The 23862-nt window shown below is 52.8% G+C and overlaps 1 protein-coding gene across 1 annotated transcript in view; it reads left to right on the plus strand.

Moving 5' to 3' along the window:
* LOC125947765 (uncharacterized) overlaps positions 1-23862 on the plus strand; it is a 129654-nt gene that overhangs the window by 65074 nt on the left and 40718 nt on the right. Inside the window, exon 4 of the mRNA XM_049673039.1 lies at positions 4573-4827. Within this exon, the coding sequence (XP_049528996.1) occupies positions 4573-4827 (255 nt within the window). The remainder of the gene's footprint in view (positions 1-4572; positions 4828-23862) is intronic.

Below are 23862 nucleotides of genomic sequence, written 5' to 3' on the forward strand. Positions count from 1 at the left end.
TGCTCGTCTGAATCGCATCGCGTCTGAATCGCACCTCGTCGCACGCGGTGGTTGCAGGAACGTTAACTAGATGGCGCCATCATACTGGCGGAGGCTCGGGTCGTCTGCGCCTGCGCTCCTGCCTTTGCGCGCAGGCGCAGAGGCGCATATAAAGGGAATTTTCTTCAGCGCGATAACTAGCGCTTGCGTGGCTCAGTGGCAAAGTATCCGACTCCCACGCAGCGGGCCTGGGCTCCATCCCGGCGGAGAGCGGGTACTTTTTAAAGTGAAGCTTTGTACCTCTACCAGCCAAGGGTTCTATCGTGTCCGTCGTTGTAATCAAAAAACGATCCCGACGAACCACTAGGAATGGCAGGTATAGCAGTATAGCTTACTTGAATTCAGGCATTCAGCGTACAACTAAACACTCGTTTTCGCAAGAAAAACCACAAAAACAAGCTTCAAAGTGATGAGCCAACATGATGGATGATAAGGGCTGCGGGCAACAACGGAAACAGGCTCGGCGCGGTCCGTAAGATTAGATTGCAGCTGTTGCAAAGCTTATGCAGCTGCTTGAAAGAGGGTTGACGTCATTCGAAACCCTTCCAGCCTAGTAACTCCTTCGGTTCATTTTCTAGACTACCCCACTATGGGTAGACCACGGAAAGAGTTAGCACTCGTGTGCTTCACCAATGCAAAACAACCAACCACCATTCGCGGAACGTGCATTGATTTAACCTTGGCAAAGAATGTAACTACAGTGAAAACTGAAAATTTGAGTGTATATCACACGATCATAAAGCAGTAGTGAACATTGTTGTGAAGTAAATAATAATAAGGCCGTGGTTAAGAAGGACGAGACGAAGCAAATGAAGCCGTACAGTGCAAAGCTTTGCTGCGGATTTTAAAGAATTTTTTTTTCACCCTTTGTCTGGTGAACGCAAACTTAACGTCCAGCGCTAGCTCGGTGGTTATGACGTTCTTTTGTTTAAAGTTACGTTGTAGTGTGTGAAATATCAAGTGCGCCGCAGTCACCGTGAGGGTGGCGTAAAAAGCTTCGCTTTCCAACCACCTTCACAGGGTGGATTGGTGGGCAATTTTTTTAACACGAAAGTGTTTTATGCCGGGGTCCACCAAGACTTCACTGACGTATTTCCGTCACGGAAATACGTCAGCTTACAATGTACACGAACATAATACAAAGAAAGAAACCAGAAGAAAAAGTTCCACAACATGCAAAATTTGGAAATCGAACCCACGACCTCTCGGTCCGCGACGATAGATCGCCGAGCGTTTAACCCATTGCGCCACAAACGCATTTGCAGAGAGCTACACAGACGCGCCTTATATATCTAACACTCCTCCGTGTACCCCGCGCTCTTGCTCGGGGCGGTGCCGCCGCCTACGAGCAGAAAAGAGAAGTACTGCATTATGACACTAACGCGCACCGACAGTGAACGCTTCGGTGGTCTCAGCACTACGACGCCTCGATGCCAGCATTCGAAGGGATGCTGGCATCAAGAAGCACTACCAAACGCCACTAGGTGGCGGTTCACCGTACTCAGCACAGCGGAGCGTGGCCTCCGCAATTAGCTCTGAAAATGTTTCTGAAGTTGATCGCGGAGGCTGCAATTACGACGCGCTGTACGCGCTGATTTGACTCGTGACGATTCAGTTACGTGCTTTGTCTTGCGCGTTGTTATTAGGTGTCAGTTACGTGCTTCGTCTTTCGCGTTGTGCTAGCGTGTGCAGCGTAGTGCAGCTTCCATATGCACGACGGTTGCTCATGGTCATCGACGTTGATAGTCGTGATGGAGGAGACGTGCCACCAGGCGTCAGCGTGGTGCATCAACGCCTAAGGGCGCTTTAGCCACAAAACACCAATAGAAATTATATATCAATGTGCAATAAACATTACACTACTTCTGTGAAGACACGTTTCACTTTCGTGTTCTATACCGATTCCTATATAAGAGGGATCAACCACATTTTTTTTCACATTTCCGGCGATAGCGGCTAACGGGGCGGCGGCGGCATCATCGCGACCAGAACGGCTATTGGAATGAGCCCTTAACAGCTTACGCTGTAAAAGTTCACATACCGAGTGCCCCATGCCCAATTGAACATAACCAGTGACCTAAATTTTCGATTCGGACGCGAACACAGCGTGCCAGGTTGCAAACTCGACAAGAAAGCGGCAGCCAGCCTACAGCGCACCTCACCCAGGCATAAAAGCGCAGCTGGCTCACAGCTGAAAAGCGACCGCCATCTTAGCCCTCTGGCATACTTGCTCTTATGGGCCCTTTTCGGCTAAAATCTCATTTTTTAAAAGTAATGTCGGCACACATTTCTCCAGATTTGTTTAAGCGTAAGCCTAATACGAGCGATGGAACGAAAAATCTTAGGACTAACGTTAAGAGACAGAAAGAGAGCGGTGTGGATCAGACAACAAACGGGATAGCCGATATTCCAGTTGACATTAAGCGGAAGAAATGGAGCTGGGCAGGCCATGTAATGCGTAGCATGGATAACCCGTGGAAGATTAGGGTTATAGAATGGATACCAAGAGAAGGGAAACGCAGTCGACATCGGCAGAAAACCAGACGGGATGATGAAGTTAGGAAATTTGCAGGCGCAAGTTGGAATACGCTAGCGCAAGACAGGGGTAATGGGAGATCGCAGGGAGCGGAATCGTCCTGCAGTGGACATAAAATATAGGCTGCTGATGATGATGATGAAACCGAATACGCTCAACGCTATTGCTGCAGCAAACCTTAGTACTTCAACCCAACATTCGCCCAATCTTCATTTTCTACGCATCCGCCACATAACATCCTTGGCGAATGCTGGAATTTGTGTATTTCACCCTTACAAACCTTTTGCTATTATATTTGAGTACATTAAGGTACATAAACACATGATTTACCTGAGCGTTGTTATTTGTGTGATAATATATCAATCAGCAGCGCTTGATTCCGAGGTCCGCTCGAATGCGTGCGAACGGCTGCTGGGTTTGTTTATGTCATCACTACTCCACAACACTGCGACAACTAGCATCATCGGTAGCGATAACACTTATAAAAAATATTACAGGAACACATCACGGACACTGACATAAGGAGTGCAGTGAACGTGCACGAAATGTAAACATATACAGGGTGTTTCAGCGAACATATTCTAAAGCTTTTAAAGGTTGCTTGTGGCAGATGGCACATTTGTAGTTGATGAACTCGTCTACTCGAAGAGGCGGACATTACTTGCACAAAAAACTGAAATGCATAATCGACTAATTAACAAAAATTCAATAGTTAACTTTTTTAACGAGTTAACTTATGGCCCATATCGCAATTTACAAATTCTAGTTCGCAAGGCGGACCCACTTGGAACGAAATCTCAGTTTCGAAATATTGCTTCCCAAACTTTGAAGAGAAGTGCATTGACATTCGAGTTACTTTTGTGCTTCAATGCATAAAACAACGCTTTGTTAAGAAAGTAACTGGAACGCCAATCCATTTCCCGCAAAATGCGGGAATTCGGGCGCATACCTGTGAAAATTTCGCCAAGAAACGTGACGTGGGTCAGCGTCGATCCTTGCCAAAAGAACCCCTCTGCCTATCCGCACCGGAGCACCCACCTGTGGCACACGAGGACAGAGATCACATGGCCAGAGCAGCAGCAACTAGAATGATAAAAAAAGACACTTAGATCGGAAAATACCTTCAAAATTGTCTGCCTCAGCAAAATGATTTGAGGGCTGAATGTGGCTTGGAAAAAAGGTCAAACTTCTCATTGTCTATCTTCTTTAACGATACCGGCTACATGCAACACAAGGACAGCAAAGTCTAAGGTGCTCGGGGTGTGGGAATCGCCCACTTTTCTTTATATCACATCTGTTGCACGGAAACATTTTCCTGTAACTGTGATAAAGATATCATTACATGATTGTTATACTTTTTGTTTTATTAGGAGACTGTAGCTGCTCAATAAAAACGCTGGTGAAATGTCAAATTGCTTAGGTAAGTCTTTAGTCGTATGGTACAAAGATGTACGAGCTAGGCATCGAACAAATGTTTCCTGAAGTAAATGCAACTTTGTCATATTCCTGATTCCGGTCGTACCCCACACATTGTTACAGTACTGTAGGTGTGAAGCAATTAATTCCTTTGCTTGAAGCCAGCAGTGAAACCACACCTTTTCGTTTACGAGTGTAAGCAAGAGTTTCGAAAAAGGCTTAAAAAAAGAGTTCTATTTGATGGGTATGTTCGCCATAGAGTGTGTTTTCTGGCGGACGTGTCTGTCAGTGTTGGAACGCCTCAATTTTGTCGAGGCGTTTTCCCGTTAAAATAAGTATAACGTCTCCTGTGACCTATAACTAGAAATCTTAACTAAAGCTGACCAGCATTAATAGCAAACACGAATGAAAGATTCGAATACAGCAATTCCAAGACCTTCTCTGATGCTCATAATTTTTTCCTTGAACATTCGCCCACGGAGGTCTGTTTCCATGTGGAGCCCTCCGGCTCTACAAAATTGCAGCCACGCCGATCGTTGAGCTCGGTAGCTCCCAAGTGAGCCCATGGCCTTCCTTTGTAGCAACGACTTCCAGGAAAGGGGGTTGGGGTTACTGTGCGCAGCATGGCTCCCAACTCGGTGCTGCGTTGGCGTGGACCTGTGCTGTGGACCAACGCTTCACCAAGCAGCGGTATTGAGCCGCTTCACCAGCAAAGTATACTTGGCTGATCCTGAGCCGGCCAACAGGGCAGCGCTGCGGTCTTGGCTCGAGCACCAACCAGACTGCCCAGACTACACACCCTTCCTCGCGCTAGCGGCAGCCGCCGAGGGACTCTCGTGAGTTCCTTTTTGATGCGAAGCATTCGTTGACTCATGCGAGGCACTTAATTGTAGCTGTTTGTTGCTGTCTCGTCTCTTTTACAGAGTGGTACGGAACAAAAAGGCACGTTCAGTAGTTGGCTCGAAAATCAATCTCTCACCCCAACAACACAAGGCTGTAATCATTAGGCTACATTTTTTTGAGAAGGTCACAATCACACGCATATATTATCTGTGAGCACGAACATTAGCGTATCGCTCTGTTCGCGGTATTTTTAATGCGAAGGCATTATATGGCTCACGAGGCAGATAATCCGGCATTGGCATGACCACAAGATGGTCCAAAAAATCCAAAAGGTCCAAATGAGACAATCTAGGCAGGGTTAATTAGGGCAAAGATAATTAAGGCAGTGTTAATTATGATAGAGCTCATTACGGCACTCAAACCCACGACAATTTTGGTAGTCGAACCCATGACATTGGTGTTAAGACCAAGATAATTAAGACACAAATAATTAAGGTAGATCTCGTTATTAAGGCACAAGTGTAATTAAGATATAGTTAATTAAGGCACTCGAACCCATGACCTTTGATGGGGAGTTGAACCCTCGACCTGTAGTGGTCGGAATGCTTTCGCATTCATCCAAGAAGAGAGAACTAAGTGCCCCTTTAATTTTTTAACATAACCATGTTTCCGTTCAATTTTTTTTTACAATGCGTCTGAATCTCATTCCAAATGAGATCCCGATAATATTCCTGGTGCCGATAATATTCCATTTTCGTGCTTTGCTATGCAGAGATGGTTTCAAATTTCTTGTTATTTCTAATGTAACTTCCATACCATTCCCTCGACCTCATGAACAGGTCGCATTACACCGGTGCTGAAGAGTGATCCAATGCTTTCTTAATTACCATTACTTATTGTTTGGATCAACATATTGCAAACATTTAGAGCACATGGCAGCAAATCATGAACTAAACTTCTTTACCACAATAGCGTGAGCTCTAGTTTCTAGTATGGCTTCAGGAAGGGCGCTACTTCGTTTTTCACACAATTAACACCCGTCATGCATTTTCGCGTACATTCTAGACGATAATGGTCAAGTTGATGCTATTGTCCCAGATTTTATCTTGACTCTTGATATTGTTTGCACTAGTAGAACTCATCCTGAAGCGTCAATGTATACGGCTACCAACATTCCTTAATTGAATGCGAAATTCCCGTTACCTCATTCATCATAATCAGTTTGTATGTCTTGAAAAATAGTCTTCAAGTCGGTTACCTCTTATTGCTGGTGTTCCGTTGGGTAGTGTATAAAGATCAATATATTTTCATACGTACATAAATGGTATTGTTAACGGAATTACCAAGCCATTGTAGATAGGATTGCTTACAGACGATTGCTTGCCTTTAGGTGCAATTCATCACGACGATCATTTAGTCCTGAATGCTAACCTACGCTATATTTGAGGAAGCCAACCTAGCCAAATGCATTGCATGAGCGCACGTTCAGATCCATCCTTTTTGGGCATTTCTGACAAGGCAAGGCATCAGGACTTAAATGAACCTCCGGAACAACCAACGGAAGTCTAGAGGCACCTAACGAGACTATGGGCGCCCCTAAGGTGGCATGGAGAATCGACCAGGCGCCTTGAGAGATACAGCAGGCAACAGCCCTGTTAGGCCTAGGATTACTGACCCATTATCCGCGACGCAGTGGCCACAGCTCAAACCGCGTTCCTGTGTTTACTCTATCGAATTGACTCACCTGCAAAGGCAAGCCCAAAATCATTTGAAGGCGAAAGCCTTAAGTGGCTTGTTGCGCGATGGCCTTGAAAAAAACGCGGCGTCCAGCCGAGTGGTAAAAAAATTACACAGGCCTGCGCGGCAGACGCAGCACAGTCACAGCGTAAGCTGGTGGTGCGGCTCAAGAGTACCTACAATTTCGGCACCATGCACACCAGGGTCTTCGCGACAAAGTCTCTTCGCCTCGTTTTCACGAGAACGATCTGAAAAGTCCGCCCGGCGTCGATGGCGAACTGAGCACGATGCGTTTGCAGGCACGTTAACTAGGTGGTGCCACCATACTGGCGGAGACTGGGGAACGCGATTTGTTTTTATTTTTTTTATTTTTTGCACGCCTCGTCTGAATGACATCTCGACGTCTGCGCCTTAACTAGATGGCGCCACCATTCTGGCGGAGGCTCGGATCCTCTGCGTTTATAGGGGTTTTTTTTCCGCTGCCCGATAGCAAGTGCTTGCGTGGCTCAGTGGTAAAGTATCCGACTGCCGCGCAGCGAGGCGGGCTTGGGTTCCATCCGCAGGTAGGTCCTTCTGCTCTGACGCAGCGACAACCAAGCGGACACTTGACGGCAGCTTTGCAGAAAGAGTTCTCGGAATAATGTTCCGTCTACAGTGTTTGTTGTTTCGCCGCGCAATAGTTGCATGTGCAGCAAGAGCTGACTGGGAATACGGTCGCCGAGGTCCGTGTCGCGAAGCAATTGCTGTAGTCACTGCGATTCGGGGGGCGTGACACGGCGGATGAGGGTTTCTTTTAGCGTTGCATATGCTTTTTCAGCAGGCTGGTCGAGTAAAAGATTCCGTAATTCACTGGATATGGGCTGCGGGAGACTGCTTACGACGTAGTAGTATTTGGTAAGGTCTGCTGTGATGCGTCGGGCTGGGAACTGCGCTTCTACTTGAATAAACCAGAGAGCGGGGTCCATGGTCCAAAAGGGGGTCAGCTTACTGTCGACTGGAGAGACTGTTGGCGTAGCATCCGTCGTGGACGTCGAAGTCGAAGTCATAGAAGACGTTGATGCTCAACCTCGGTGGCGGCACATCACGTCCGGGTCACCAATGTTGGAACGCGCCTTTAGGCTGGCCTAAGCGAGTATATAAGCAACACGGGTCCAAACACCAACTGAATTTTCCTTTCAAAAGATGAAGCGCCAACAGTGACAGCACACAAAGAAGGAACAAAAATAGGACAAGGCGCGACTTGCAAGTGTGCAAGTAGCGCCTTGTTAGTGTGCTGTCACTGTTGGCGCTTCATCCAAGGTAAATACATCTGGTAGCGAAGCTTCCATAGAAGCCCACACGTTCAAAACGTGGTTGCTTACCGGCGGTTCATGGGGCTTAGTGTCATCTGTGTGAGGAGGGAACACTTCCGGCGGAAGAAAAAATAATTTGACGTCATATCCGTCAAAAGCAGAAGTGACGTCATTTTGTTCTCATAAGCACGAAATTGGTTTTCGGAGGCCTGCCATTAGAGCTGTATATTCAAATGCCCCGCCATTCGACTTCATGGGCGTTCGGAGTTTTCAGCACGAAAAGTGATGCCGGAAAAGATCAGCCGTACGGGTGTCGAAATCGCATCGCTGCACAAAACATACTTTCTTTGGAGGCCGACGAACGCTTTTGGCGTAGATTGCGTAGAGTGCTCGTCCTTTCGTCGGACGCCAAGCCCGTCGGCCAGCACTGTTGCACGAAAACAACTAAAGTAAACAAGTATCTGACGGTCGCAACTCACTACTTTTGACTGCACAGGTTAAGAAACAATAAAAGTACCCGCGTCACCTAATTCAGCCAACCGTCGACATGCAACACAACACATGTGAGGGGGGCGTATTGTAACAGGTGAACTTTACGAGCGCGCCTTTCCACGCACTCCAAGAGTTGCATGGCATTGCAAGTGATAGCGGCGTCAACGCCCGCCGCTTTCGATAAGCGCTCTCACGGTGGGCCCTGAAAAAAGGTATTTATTGATAATGATCCTAGTAAAATACAGTTGTATCTTTTCTCTTCATGCGTATATAAAACGTATTAGGAATATTATTTTCGTTGAATGAATCTAATTGCGTCTCGCTTTAATTTCAAATATGCTTGTTATTGCGATAGCAATGATATGGACACTTCAATCGGATTTCTGCCGTCGCCGTCGTCGTCGCCATCGCCGTCGCCGTGAGGTTCCCTATAGATAAAATCTTCGCCGCGCGCCGTATACCCGAGCGGAAGCGTGCGGGGACGCGCGCTATCACGGAGAGCGGACTGTTAGGAACGGGTTGGCGTTCCATCTCAGCGCTGCCATCCGTTGTTGCGGGTCGGAGATTATTCAGCCGCTGCTGCCAGTTTGTTGAGACTCGGGTAGCGTTTAGGCCGGTGATCCTTCAGCCAAAGGGATGAGTACGTCCGGGAGTAATAGCGAGAGAAAAAAGGGTTTATTCTACACTCTCTGACCAATTACGGGCAGTCCAGAAGGCCCGCGATGTGGCTGAAGGGCTCGGCCTGACAGTCCCAACGTGGGAGCGGCCCGCGTCAACCCAGGGTTGACCTTCAGGACTCAATAAAGTTCTCCATACCATACATACATACATATTTACAGTGGCTCCGAATAAGGAAGCCCACTCCATGGGGCAGCACTTTGAAAGTCTAAGCTCACTACATGTCTGAGCACGTCAGAACTCGTCAGGACACACCACTGCATGCAAGGTGTCTCCTTATAAAACATCGGTCTTCCCTAGTTGACCCGACTAGGGAATCAGATGACCTTGATGCGGCCAATCAGACGGGCCGTCTTGTTCGCTGAACTCCGCCTCCAATGTTGCACCTTCGAAGCAAGGACGAGGCAATCCGGAAACAGGGGGTTGACACTCCTTCCACGAAAGTCGGTGACCTGTTTCTTGCCCTCCTACGGTCAGCTTGCCCGGGTCGGGAGAATGGCCTTTGCACTAATCCCCGCGTCTAACGAAGGGGGGCAAACTTCGTGAGCTTCTTTGTCATCGCGTCCCAGCTGGTGTTGCGCCGCGTCGCCAAGTAGGCGGCTGCTGATGAAGGGGGTGGCATCGGGGGAAGCACCTAACGAATGCGCACTGCCTAGTTGGGGCGCTTGTTTGCCTGTCTCGTCGGTGTCTGGCACTGTCGCCGTCTCGGTGACGCTCATGAAAGGGCCTGCCTCGATGGGAAACAATCAAAGAATGCGCCCGGCCGATTCGGGACGCAACAGACTCCTCCCCCGCCGGAAGATCCGACCTGAGGGTGACCAGCTGTCAGGTTGCCCGAAGCGTCGGTGGTCTGTCGAGAGCTCGGGGTTTCTTCTTGAAATGATGGCCGATGACACACTCTAGCATCAGGTCCCTGCATTAACCTCGTTGTGGCCTTCTCCCTGGGAATACACAAGCACACACACGGCCACAGGGCACAGGAAAGCGCCTTGCTCGCACCGAAAGCCATCGGGTCTAGCGAACAAATCAGCGCACCTGCCCTTATCAAATAATACCACCAAAGCAGCCACCAAATCACTGAACCTTCGCTGAAGCCCACAATATTAAGATTAGACCAGGATTCACAATCTTCTCGCAACCTCCGACAGAGAAGAGCAGTCCTGGTGACAAAGCACCACACAGCGCTCAAGCGCCGGAAATCCGCTAAATCCACCAGGCTTCGCTTGACCCAATAATTTGGACCCAAAATTTTGTGCCGCCAAAGCAAGCTCTCATGAACCTCTGTGTTCAACAAAACCAGATCGTTGTGCTGCAGAGAGCAAAGATAGAATACTTAAAAATGCTCTAAATAAATGATAAATTAAGTATCATACGCAGCACAAACGCAATGAACAGTCTTGCATCCGCTAGTATCGCACGTACTAGGGCTACTCATAGCCACAATAGCATCATGGATGTACTGTCAGAGTCGCTTTAACTTTGCGGACAAATTTCACATGTAATACGTGCGAATCACGCACTACAATTTCTTTCTACTGTCCACAAAGGACAAACACTAAAAAAACTACAACAAAGAAAATATTGCGTAAATTACACGCTAGCAATACAAGACTCGCGAACATTTCTAAAAAGTGAAGTGATAATCAAGCGCGCCACTAAAGGCTTTAAACCAATAACCTGGACCTGACGCTGCAAGCGTCTCTTACAAAAAAGACTCTTATTTGTCCATAAAGGAACGACACGTCGAAAAAAAGTTTCAAAAATCTAACGCGCGCGAACCATCTATTTCAAAAAATCGATTAGCTTCTAAAACAAACAAATTTAAACACAGCTTGAAACGGGCATCGAAATGATCTCTAGTCTCGGAGATCTCAAAACATTTAACCAAACACACTAAAAGAAAGAAACAAACAAAATTATGTTTCCGCAAAACCTGAGTCGCTTTTCATTCCGATTAGCCTACGGCTGCGACCTAATTTTAAGCCGTACTCTAGGTGGGCGCGGTCTGAAAACTTGTCTTGTTAACGAGGGAATACAAAGGGCACGTACGTTATTCTCCTCGCTGCCCACCCCCGACACTGTACAAACAGGCCTCATGCCTTCTGGGCGCCGTGCGACGACTTCGCTGCCGCGCGTGACCCATTCGCGTCGCCTTCTCGCCTCGCCCCCCAGTGTCATGTCTAACACACCTCGAAAAGAGCCCGAGGAGGGGGAACATAAATTCCCCCTCCGCGTCACCTTCGCCTTTGTCAACTTTCGCGCCGAACGGCGTTTTCTTTTCTTCGTTCTACGGCGGTTCGGACGCGATTTGTCTGAAAACATTCCCAGGAACAAACGCGCCGCTCGAACTCGTTTGCGCTCCCCACTGGGTTTAGCGCCTTTATTCGGCCGCCTTGCCCTGTCTGCCGCATTCCTGAGTTTGCGACGCCGTTTCATCCTAGCACGTTTACTAGTGCTCATTTTCAAGCCTTCCGCTTGAATCTCGTGCTGACCGGCACTTATTTCATCGGTCACTATCTCCGTCTCAACCGCACAGTCTGAATGATTTGCGGGTAAATCATTCCTCTCAATGCTACCTGGACTGGCGGAGAGCTTCAAACACTCAGGGACAATGCAGCTATTTTCATTTGCACAAACTAGCTCGTATACATGGGAGCTGTCCATAACTGCACTTCCCTGATTGCATTGTGCTTTAGCGCACTTTTCTGACCGATTGGACTCTGTACAGGTGCTCTTGTCTGACGACTCGGGGCCACTTCGGGCTTCTGCAAGAGCTACCTTCGCGACGTACTCCCTGGATAACTGTGCCAAATCGTCCACAGCTGGCCTAGCTGCTTCTCTAGTATTCCATTGGCACAGTATCTCGTCGCGCTCAATACGGTCGCCATTAACGGTCTCCTCAACAGCTACGCCACGGTCTACGGATCTGTCCACACCTGTGAACGTACCATAAGGCTCACGGGCATCAGCCTTGCTTTCTACCAACGGTATAACCGTGCGTGCTACTTGTTTGCACTTTCCGTGCTCTACTTTTACGGGTGCCTGACATTTCTGTTCCTCCACTTCAAAACCCTGTTCCATTATTTCAATCTCTTGTCTTAGAGCTTCGATCTTTTCGTCTTGTTGCTTAATCCATTCCTGTCTTTTCAATTCCTGCTCATGCTCAATAGCTTCCTGTTCCTGCTCTTCTAGAATTGAGTTCCCGAAGTATTCAAAGTATTTCTGATCCCTGTTGCTTTCTAAAATTGCTCTAATTTCGGCTTCTGATTTATCATCCTCTATTTCTACGTCGAGCTTTTCACACAACCGCAACAAGCTAGCTCTCGTCAAACTCATGAGGTCCATGGTCACTACTTTAGGCTTTGGCTCAGCTATTCCACAATACTTGCTGCGAAACCCGCACAAATTGCAATGCAAGTAAAAAAAACTACCAGCGGTTCAATTCTGTTTTCCCAAGAGAATTTGAAGCCTGGAAAATATAGCAAAAACCAAATGCCTACACACAGAAGTAGTACCAAGTCCCCAAGTACTGCTCCACCGCATCGAATCAATTCAAAGAGGACGAAAATCCTGGGCCGCCTTTAAATGATAAGAATTACGGTAGCTCTCCACTTCCCAATTACTCCCACACAAGTATGAGGTCTGGCTTTAGTAGCTGGTTCAGATCTATGCTGAAAGCTGCTTTCTGCTTGGATGCGCAACAACCACAGTATCAAATGGGCAGTTGTACACGCTTCATCGGTGTTTAGAAAGTCCAGGCTAAAAGATCCGATGACTCAAGCGCAAAGCCAGGCACTCACCCTGTACCGTTCAGTCATGATGCGCGGCGTCCATCCAGCCGCTCGCGAACCAGTTGGCGATTGGCGTTGGCTGCAGGCTCCATCTTGCCGCTGTCATCCAGTCACTCGTGAATCAGTTGTTGGTGACTGGCGTCGGCTGAAGCGTCCATCTCACCACGGCCATCCAGTTGGTCGCGAACGAGATGCCGGCGACTGGCGTTGACTGAAGGGTCGATCTCACCACGGTCATCCAGTTGCTCGCGGCCCGGGGTTAGGATTCATCCCATAGCTGCCATCCAGTTGTTAGGAACGGGTTGGCGTTCCATCTCAGCGCTGCCATCCGTTGTTGCGGGTCGGAGATTATTCAGCCGCTGCTGCCAGTTTGTTGAGACTCGGGTAGCGTTTAGGCCGGTGATCCTTCAGCCAAAGGGATGAGTACGTCCGGGAGTAATAGCGAGAGAAAAAAGGGTTTATTCTACATATTTACAGTGGCTCCGAATAAGGAAGCCCACTCCATGGGGGAGCACTTTGAAAGTCTAAGCTCACTACATGTCTGAGCACATGTCAGAACTCGTCAGGACACACCACTGCATGCAAGGTGTCTCCTTATAAAACATCGGTCTTCCCTAGTTGACCCGACTAGGGAATCAGATGACCTTGATGCGGCCAATCAGACGGGCCGTCTTGTTCGCTGAACTCCGCCTCCAATGTTGCACCTTCGAAGCAAGGACGAGGCAATCCGGAAACAGGGGGTTGACACTCCTTCCACGAAAGTCGGTGACCTGTTTCTTGCCCTCCGACGGTCAGCTTGCCCGGGTCGGGAGAATGGCCTTTGCACTAATCCCCGCGTCTAACGAAGGGGGGCAAGCTTCGTGAGCTTCTTTGTCATCGCGTCCCAGCTGGTGTTGCGCCGCGTCGCCAAGTAGGCGGCTGCTGATGAAGGGGGTGGCATCGGGGGAAGCACCTAAAGAATGCGCACTGCCTAGTTGGGGCGCTTGTTTGCCTGTCTCGTCGGTGTCTGGCACTGTCGCCGCCTCGGTGACGCTCATGAAAGGGCCTGCCTCGATGGGAAACAATCAAAGAATGCGCCCGGCCGAGTCGGGACGCAACAGGACGCACTCAATCACCCACGCGCAAGCAAGGAAGCGGGAAGCCAGCGCCGGAGGGAGCGCGGGGGGGGGGGGGGGGGGGCGCACTTCAACTCTGCCAACAACCGCGCTCGTCGCTCGCTCGCCCGCACCGTCTCTTATCTCCACACGGCTCTGACCTTTATGCACCGCGCATTCGCCGCTCAGTTTCCGTTGAAGCGATAGACAGCACGTACCTTCGCCCGCGGCGGCGTATGCGCTCGCTGCCAGCGTTTTGACAGTCGTTTTCTGCAGTCATTCAGTGTGATCGATTCATGTTTGTTTGTGCGCGCTCACACCACGCTTGTTCATTCAGTTAGTAATAGTCGGGCCACATTTTCCAACGCACGCTACACATGCAATGCTGCCCGGATCGGCAATGCAGCACTACAGGTGTGTCCCTTCGCACGCGCTGCCCACGGGAAGCGCTTCTCATCAACACCACCTTTCACACGCGCCTTCTCGTGGTCATCGAGTCTCTCTTCATGTCGGTCTACTTACGCCGCAGCACACCTGCTTACTTAATCAGCTCATGTATACTACAATTCATATTGCTACCATAGCCGCTCACCTTACTTCGTATGACATTGCTGTGTTGCTATCGCATTCATTGCTTCGCCCTTAGGGCGAAACTGTGACATTTTTTCTTTCCCAGTGTTTATTCCCTCCAAACATAGTCGCGCTTCAATCGCTGCTCCCAGAACCACCCTTGCTGATGTCGGTGACAATTGGTTCTGAACCGCTATTCGCCCGAAGCTTCGCGACCTATGTGGATCGACCTTGCTTTATCTTTTGAAAGCTATGCACTAACTCGCCCCAGAACGTGTTTTACTGGAACACCAACTGAACTTTTATTCACTCCGAAGCTCACGAAGAAAAGTCACGTGATTCCTCGTGTATGCGCTCTTGGCATTGCGCACGGAAGCGCCGTTTCGCGGCGCTACAAAGACGACGACGACATACGTGGGAGCAGTGGCACGAGCGCGTGCTTAGCACGAGCAACGCGAGCGGCCCCCCGGTGCCAGCTGCGGAGGAAGACGATGGCGCTGGAGTCAACGCTGATGATGATAGTTTTCTGTACACAGGCAGTTTATCCTTGCCATATGCGATTTTGCCTAGGCATATAAAGCTTCGCATTAAAACTCGCCATCTCGGCCCGGCGAATGTGAATGTCCAGCGAAGTTGTTGTAAACCACCACTACAACAGCTGAGGAGGGTATTCAATGCTTTATGGCTTTAGAGTAATGGTAGTTTTGCTATTTTAGAGCAATGGTAAAAACTGGTAATTTCGACAGCACAAAGCCGCCCATAGCGGTGCTGCGACTACATTGAAATCAGTTGCTGGGCTGGTTATTTTATATAGGAAAGGCCAGAGACGTCACACCTCACGTCGAAAGCTGGCGTCACCGCAGTTGCTTGCGCAACAATAATCTTTACCGGGAAAGGCATGCGGGGAACGTGCTCGCCTTCACCCCCTCGCCTTCGGCTGAAGAACGAAGAACCGCCGCTCACTGAACCACCGCTCCCTCGCTCTTCAAAAGAGCGGCTCAAAAGATTCGGCTCGCTCCTAGCGCTCAGGAGCCAGCCGCTCTTTTCGCCTCGGCTCCCTCGCTCTTCAAAAGATCCGGCTCGCTCCTGAGCGCTCAGGAGCCAGCCGCTCTTTTCGCCACGGCTCCCTCGCTCTTCAAAGATCCGGCTCGCTCCTAGCGCTCAGGAGCCAGCCGCTATTTTCGCCACGGCTCCCTCGCTCTTCAAAAGATCCGGCTCGCTCCTCAGCGCTCAGGAGCCAGCCGCTCTTTTCGCCACGGCTCCCTCGCTCTTCAAAAGATCCGGCTCACTCCTGAGCGCTCAGGAGCCACCGCTCTTTTCGCCTCGGCTCCCTCGCTCTTCAAAAGAATCCGGCTCGCTCCTGAGCGCTCAGGAGCCAGCCGCTCTTTTCGCCACGGCTCCCTCGCTCTTCAAAAGATCCGGCTCGCTCCTAGCGCTCAGGAGCCAGCCGCTATTTCGCCACGGCTCCCTCGCTCTTCAAAAGATCCGGCTCGCTCCTCAGCGCTCAGGAGCCAGCCGCTCTTTTCGCCACGGCTCCCTCGCTCTTCAAAAGATCCGGCTCACCTCCTGAGCGCTCAGGAGCCAGCCGCACTTTTCGCCACGGCTCCATCGCTCTTCAAAACACCTGGCTCGCTCCTGTGCGGTCAGGAGCCAGCCGCTCTTTTCGCCTCGGCTCCCTCGCTCTTCAAAAGATCCGGCTCGCTCCTGAGCGCTCAGGAGCCAGCCGCTCTTTTGGCCACGGCTCCCTCGCTCTTCAAAAGATCCGGCTCGCTCCTCAGCGCTCAGGAGCCAGCCGCTATTTTCGCCACGGCTCCCTCGCTCTTCAAAAGATCCGGCTCGCTCCTCAGCGCTCAGGAGCCAGCCGCTCTTTTCGCCACGGCTCCCTCGCTCTTCAAAGATCCGGCTCGCTCCCTGAGCGCTCATGAGCCAGCCGCACTTTTCGCCACGGCTCCATCGCTCTTCAAACACCTGGCTCCTCCTGTGCGGTCAGGAGCCAGCCGCTCGTTTCGCCTCGCTCCCTCGCTCTTCAAAAGATCCGGCTCGCTCCTGAGCGCTCAGGAGCCAGCCGCTCTTTTGGCCACGGCTCCCTCGCTCTTCAAAAGATCCGGCTCGCTCCTCAGCGCTCAGGAGCCAGCCGCTATTTTCGCCACGGCTTCCCTCGCTCTTCAAAAGATCCGGCTCACTCCTGCGCGCTCAGGGACCGCCGCTATTTCGCCACGGCCCCCTCGCTCTTCAAAGAAGTCCGGCTCACTCCAGAGCGCTCAGGAGCCAGCCGCACTTTTCGCCACGGCTCCATCGCTCTTCAAACACCTGGCTCGCTCCGTGCGGTCAGGAGCCAGCCGCTCTTTTCGGCCTCGGCTCCCTCGCTCTTCAAAAGAATCCGGCTCGCTCCTGAGCGCTCAGGAGCCAGCGCTCTTTTCGCCTCGGCTCCCTCGCTCTTCAAAAGATCCGGCTCGCTCCTGAGCGCTCAGGGAGCCAGCCGCTCTTTTGCCACGGCTCCCTCGCTCTTCAAAAGATCCGGCTCGCTCCTGAGCGCTCAGGAGCCAGGCGCTCTTTTCGCCATGGCTCCCTCGCTCTTCAAAAGATCCGGCTCGCTACTGAGCGCTCAGGAGCCAGCCGCTCTTTTCGCCACGGCTCCCTCGCTCTTCAAAACCCGGCTCGCTCCTGAGCTCAGGAGCCAGCCGCTCTTTTCGCCCGGCTCCCTCGCTCTTCAATCCGGCTCGCTCCTGAGCGCTCAGGAGCCAGCCGCTCTTTTCGCCTCGGCTCCCTCGCTCTTCAAAAGATCCGGCTCGCTCCTGAGCGCTCAGGAGCCAGCCGCTCTTTTCGCCACGGCTCCCTCGCTCTTCAAAGATCCGGCTCGCTCCTGAGCGCTCAGGAGCCAGCCGCTCTTTTCGCCACGGCTCCCTCGCTCTTCAAAACCCGGCTCGCTCCTGAGCGCTCAGGAGCCAGCCGCTCTTTTCGCCACGGCTCCCTCGCTCTTCAAACCGGCTCGCTCCTGAGCGCTCAGGACGCCGCTCTTTTCGCCTCGGCTCCCTCGCTCTTCAAAAGATCCGGCTCGCTCGAGCGCTCAGGAGCCAGCCGCTCTTTTCGCCTCGGCTCCCTCGCTCTTCAAAAGATCCGGCTCGCTCCTGAGCGCTCAGGAGCCAGCCGCTCTTTTCGCCACGGCTCCCTCGCTCTTCAAAATCCCGGCTCGCTCCTGAGCGCTCAGGAGCCAGCCGCTCTTTTCGCCACGGCTCCCTCGCTCTTCAAAAGATCCGGCTCGCTCCTGAGCGCTCAGGAGCCAGCCGCTCTTTTCGCCTCGGCTCCCTCGCTCTTCAAAAGATCCGGCTCGCTCCTGAGCGCTCAGGAGCCAGCCGCTCTTTTCGCCACGGCTCCCTCGCTCTTCAAAAGATCCGGCTCGCTCCTGAGCGCTCAGGAGCCAGCCGCTCTTTTCGCCACGGCTCCCTCGCTCTTCAAAATCCGGCTCGCTCCTGAGCGCTCAGGAGCCAGCCGCTCTTTTCGCCCGGCTCCCTCGCATCTTCAAAAAGATCCGGCTCGCTCCCTGAGCCGCTCAGGAGGCCAGCCGTCTTTTCGACCCACGGCTCCCTCGCTCTTCAAACGATCCGGCTTCGCTCCTGAGCTCTCAGGAGGCCAGCCGCTCTTTTCGCCACGGCTCCCTCGCTCTTCAAAAGATACGGCTCCGCCTGAGCGATCAGAGGCCAGCCGCTCTTTTCGCCACCGGCCCCTCGCTCTTCAAAAGAATCCGGCTCGCTCCTGAGCGCTCAGGAGCCAGCCGCTCTTTCGCCACGGCTCCCTCGCTCTTCAAAAGATCCGGCTCGCTCCTGAGCGCTCAGGAGCCAGCCGCTCTTTTCGCCACGGCTCCCTCGCTCTTCAAAAGATCCGGCTCGCTCCTGAGCGCTCGGAGCCAGCCGCTCTTTTCGCCACGGCTCCCTCGCTCTTCAAAAGATCGGCTCGCTCCTGAGCGCTCCGGAGGCAGCGCCTTTTTCGCCCGGCTCCCTCGCTCTTCAAAAGATCCGGCTCGCTCCTGAGCGCTCAGGAGCCAGCCGCTCTTTTCGCCACGGCTCCCTCGCTCTTCAAAAGATCCGGCTCGCTCCTGAGCGCTCAGGAGCCAGCCGCTCTTTTCGCCACGGCTCCCTCGCTCTTCAAAAGACGGCTCGCTCCTGAGCGCTCAGGAGCCAGCCGCTCTTTTCGCCACGGCTCCCTCGCTCTTCAAAACCGGCTCGCTCCTGAGCGCTCAGGAGCCAGCCGCTCTTTTCGCCCTCGGCTCCCTCGCTCTTCAAAGATCCGGCTCGCTCCTGAGCGCTCAGGAGCCAGCCGCTCTTTTCGCCACTCGGCTCCCTCGCTCTTCAAAAGATCCGGCTCGCTCCTGAGCGCTCAGGAGCCAGCCGCTCTTTTCGCCACGGCTCCCTCGCTCTTCAAAGATCCGGCTCGCTCCTGAGCGCTCAGGAGCCAGCCGCTCTTTCGCCTCGGCTCCCTCGCTCTTCAAAACCGGCTCGCTCCTGAGCGCTCAGGAGCCAGCCGCTCTTTTCGCCACGGCTCCCTCGCTCTTCAAATCCGGCTCGCTCCTGAGCGCTCAGGAGCCAGCCGCTCTTTTCGCCTCGGCTCCCTCGCTCTTCAAAAGATCCGGCTCGCTCCTGAGCGCTCAGGAGCCAGCCGCTCTTTTCGCCTCGGCTCCCTCGCTCTTCAAAAGATCCGGCTCGCTCCTGAGCGCTCAGGAGCCAGCCGCTCTTTTCGCCTCGGCTCCCTCGCTCTTCAAAAGATCCGGCTCGCTCCTGAGCGCTCAGGAGCCAGCCGCTCTTTCGCCACGGCTCCCTCGCTCTTCAAAAGATCCGGCTCGCTCCTGAGCGCTCAGGAGCCAGCCGCTCTTTTCGCCTCGGCTCCCTCGCTCTTCAAAAGATCCGGCTCGCTCCTGAGCGCTCAGGAGCCAGCCGCTCTTTTCGCCTCGGCTCCCTCGCTCTTCAAAAGATCCGGCTCGCTCCTGAGCGCTCAGGAGCCAGCCGCTCTTTTCGCCACGGCTCCCTCGCTCTTCAAAAGATCCGGCTCGCTCCTGAGCGCTCAGGAGCCAGCCGCTCTTTTCGCCACGGCTCCCTCGCTCTTCAAAAGATCCGGCTCGCTCCTGAGCGCTCAGGAGCCAGCCGCTCTTTTCGCCACGGCTCCATCGCTCTTCAAAACACCTGGCTCGCTCCTGAGCGCTCAGGAGCCAGCCGCTCTTTTCGCCTCGGCTCCCTCGCTCTTCAAAAGATCCGGCTCGCTCCTGAGCGCTCAGGAGCCAGCCGCTCTTTTCGCCTCGGCTCCCTCGCTCTTCAAAAGATCCGGCTCGCTCCTGAGCGCTCAGGAGCCAGCCGCTCTTTTCGCCACGGCTCCCTCGCTCTTCAAAAGATCCGGCTCGCTCCTGAGCGCTCAGGAGCCAGCCGCTCTTTTCGCCTCGGCTCCCTCGCTCTTCAAAATCCGGCTCCTGAGCGCTCAGGAGCCAGCCGCTCTTTTCGCCACGGCTCCCTCGCTCTTCAAAAGATCCGGCTCGCTCCTGAGCGCTCAGGAGCCAGCCGCTCTTTTCGCCACGGCTCCCTCGCTCTTCAAAAGACCGGCTCGCTCCTGAGCGCTCAGGAGCCAGCCGCTCTTTTCGCCACGGCTCCCTCGCTCTTCAAAGATCCGGCTCGCTCCTGAGCGCTCAGGAGCCAGCCGCTCTTTTCGCCACGGCTCCCTCGCTCTTCAAAACCGGCTCGCTCCTGAGCGCTCAGGAGCCAGCCGCTCTTTTCGCCACGGCTCCCTCGCTCTTCAAAAGATCCGGCTCGCGCCTGAGCGCTCACTGCTCAGGAGCCAGCCGCTCTTTTCGCCACGGCTCCCTCGCTCTTCAAAAGATCCGGCTCGCTCCTGAGCGCTCAGGAGCCAGCCGCTCTTTTCGCCGGCTCCCTCGCTCTTCAAAGATCCGGCTCGCTCCTGAGCGCTCAGGAGCCAGCCGCTCTTTTCGCCACGGCTCCCTCGCTCTTCAAAATCCGCTCGCCTGAGCGCTCAGGAGCCAGCCGCTCTTTTCGCCACGGCTCCCTCGCTCTTCAAAAGATCCGGCTCGCTCCTGAGCGCTCAGGAGCCAGCCGCTCTTTTCGCCACGGCTCCCTCGCTCTTCAAAACCGGCTCGCTCCTGAGCGCTCAGGAGCCAGCCGCTCTTTTCGCCACGGCTCCCTCGCTCTTCAAAAGATCCGGCTCGCTCCTGAGCGCTCAGGAGCCAGCCGCTCTTTTCGCCACGGCTCCCTCGCTCTTCAAAAGATCCGGCTCGCTCCTGAGCGCTCAGGAGCCAGCCGCTCTTTTCGCCGGCACGGCTCCCTCTCTTCAAAAGATCCGGCTCGCTCCTGAGCGCTCAGGAGCCAGCCGCTCTTTTCGCCACGGCTCCCTCGCTCTTCAAAAGATCCGGCTCGCTCCTGAGCGCTCAGGAGCCAGCCGCTCTTTTCGCCACGGCTCCCTCGCTCTTCAAAAGATCCCTCTCCTGAGCGCTCAGGAGCCAGCCGCTCTTTTCGCCTCGGCTCCCTCGCTCTTCAAAAGATCCGGCTCGCTCCTTAGCGCTCAGGAGCCAGCCGCTCATTTTCGCCACGGCTCCCTCGCTCTTCAAAAGATCCGGCTCGCTCCTGAGCGCTCAGGAGCCAGGCCGCTCTTTCGCACGGCTCCCTCGCTCTTCAAAAGATCCGCTTCGCTCCTCAGCGCTCAGGAGCCAGCCGCTATTTTCGCCACGGCTCCCTCGCTCTTCAAAGATCCGGCTCGCTCCTGAGCGCTCAGGAGCCAGCCGCCTCTTTTCGGCTACGGCTCCATCGCTCTTCCCAAAGATCCGTGCTCGCTCCTCCAGCGCTCACGGAGCCCCCCCCAGCCGCTAGTTTTCGCCACGGGCCTCCTCGCTCTCCAAAAGATCCTGCCTACTCCTGAGCGCTCAGGAGCCAGCAGATCTTTTTGGCACACGGCTCCCTCGCTCTTCAAAACGATCCGGCTCGCTTCCTCAGCGACTCAGGAGCAGGCCGCTATTTTCGCCACGACTCCCCTCGCTCTTCCAAAGATCCGGCTCATCTCCTGAGCGCCTCAGGAGCCAGCCGCTCTTTTCGCCTCGGCTCCCTCGCTCTTCAAACCCTCGCTCCTGAGCGCTCAGGAGCCAGCCGCTCTTTTCGCCACGGCTCCCTCGCTCTTCAAAAGATCCGGCTCGCTCCTGAGCGCTCAGGAGCCAGCCGCTCTTTTCGCCACGGCTCCCTCGCTCTTCGAAAGATCCGGCTCGCTCCTGAGCGCTCAGGAGCCAGCCGCTCTTTTCGCCACGGCTCCCTCCCTCTTCAAAAGATCCGGCTCGCTCGTGAGCGCTCAGGAGTCAGCCGCTCTTTTCGCCACGGCTCCCTCGCTCTTCAAAAGATCCGGCTCGCTCCTGAGCGCTCAGGAGTCAGCCGCTCTTTTCGCCACGGCTCCCTCGCTCTTCAAAAGATCCGGCTCCCTCCTGAGCGCTCAGGAGCCAGCCGCTCTTTTCGCCAGGCTCCCTCGCTCTTCAAAAGACCGGCTCGCTCCTGAGCGCTCAGGAGCGGGCCGCTCTTTTGAAGACCGAGGGAGCCGTGGTTCAGTAAGTGAGCGGCGGCTCTTTCGGAGTGAGGAAGCCGGTTCTCTCTCCTTGAATGAGCCGTGGGGAACCGTTTCGTCAGAGCTGGGTCTTCTGCTGGGTTTCGATGTTTTTCGATTTCTGACCGACTAATGGTGGCCGGTATGAGCCGACTCGCGCTACTGGTACTCGCTTGCAGTGTGTTGTGTGCGCAGCAGTCCCCTTGGTTTTTTGTGCGTCTTCTGGTGTGGCACCCGATGCCACCGAGGGGCATAGGCGGAAAGTTTCATTTCCCCGGGGGGGGGGGGGGGGGGGGCTGGGTCCCGACCAGCTTGCGTAAGCGGTCATATATATAGTTCAATGTCATAACCTGAGTCCCCTCGTACCACAAAGAGACTCGCGTCTCTCGGATGAGCCATGCGAAAAGCCGAATAAGTTATTCACGGTAGGGAGATATGTGTGTTTTGCGCGTATAAGTCGCACAACTACACATAAATGAAAACAGCCATGTAACGATTTGTGAAAGTTTTAATATACAAAGACACTGTCTACAAATATTTTCCAGACTAAATGTCAGTTGAAAGGATAAGACATAACATATATAAAACATACACAATATATAACAATTTCTGTGCACAACTTTGACTACAATTACTAGCATAAAACAACGTGACTCCATGACGCAATACTTTATTTACTTCTCAAAGCATGCCTTATGCCACTGGTTTTATTATTTCCCGGCGGCCGAATAAATTATTCAAGAGTAATAAATTATCAGGCGCAGAAATACACAGTCATATTAACAAATAAATAATAAGACACAACGATATCTCAACAGTGGGAAAGGGCACGAGAGGAAGTAGTAAGAGCGTGGATTGCGTTCTTGAGCAGCTAATGCAGCATATGACAAATAAATATTAATAAGGAAAAAGCACAGCATAGACTGGGAAGCTTTAGAAGTAGCGCAACGAAGTGTCTTTGCTTACCCTAAAGGCCTCACCCTACTTGCCTGTCATGCACCCCATTTTCGTTCCTGGAAATAACATTTTGCTTTGTTTTCTTAGCCAAATGGTTAGCTTTAACTTGTGAGTTGGCAGCTTTCTCTTTCCTATTAAAGACATCATTTCGTTGTCTGATGGGATGGTTTCACCTTGAGGGAAAATATGTTCATTCGGGCACTTGTTCTAGCAATGAAGTCGTCGGCAATTTTATATATATTGATTTTGCGGGAGAGTTCTTTGTGAGTGTGCAAATGGCCAGATGGTTCAAACGGGCTTGTCCAGTCGTCGACCGCAGGTACGTTTTCAGTCGCCGAAGACCAGAAGAGGACCTCTCGGATGTGCTTGACGAGACCGGCATGGTCAACGCAATTTTTGTTAGCTTGGCCATTTCCGGCAAAAGGTTTCGCAGGTGTTCGCCCTTCTCCCCCGAAAACATCTGCACGACGTCCTTGAATGTGTGCAATGGTGCCGACTTTTGTTGGCTTACGATGTCAATGAGCATGCCTCTGTGCAAGACCAGTCGTCCTCGTTCAAGGTCGTCACCGTAGAACTGTGTTATGTATGCTTCGTCCTGCTTTCCTGTGGCAAACTGCTCAATGTGTGACATATGCTGCCACATCTCAGGTGGATATCTGTCGCTTAACGAGGACAGTACAGTGTCAAGTACTTCGTAGTACCTCTGGCGGTACATGTCCTCCGCTGATGTGAACACGTGAGCTGAGGAACCTTCTTGATAGCGGTGTGGAGTTTTCTTTCGCCTAGCAGCTGGAACACACGGGTCCACAACTCCTACTTTTCCTGCCTCTGCCAACACCTCC

This window comes from Dermacentor silvarum, chromosome 8, assembly GCF_013339745.2.
Source record: "Dermacentor silvarum isolate Dsil-2018 chromosome 8, BIME_Dsil_1.4, whole genome shotgun sequence".
NCBI classification, from domain to species: Eukaryota; Metazoa; Arthropoda; class Arachnida; order Ixodida; family Ixodidae; genus Dermacentor; species Dermacentor silvarum.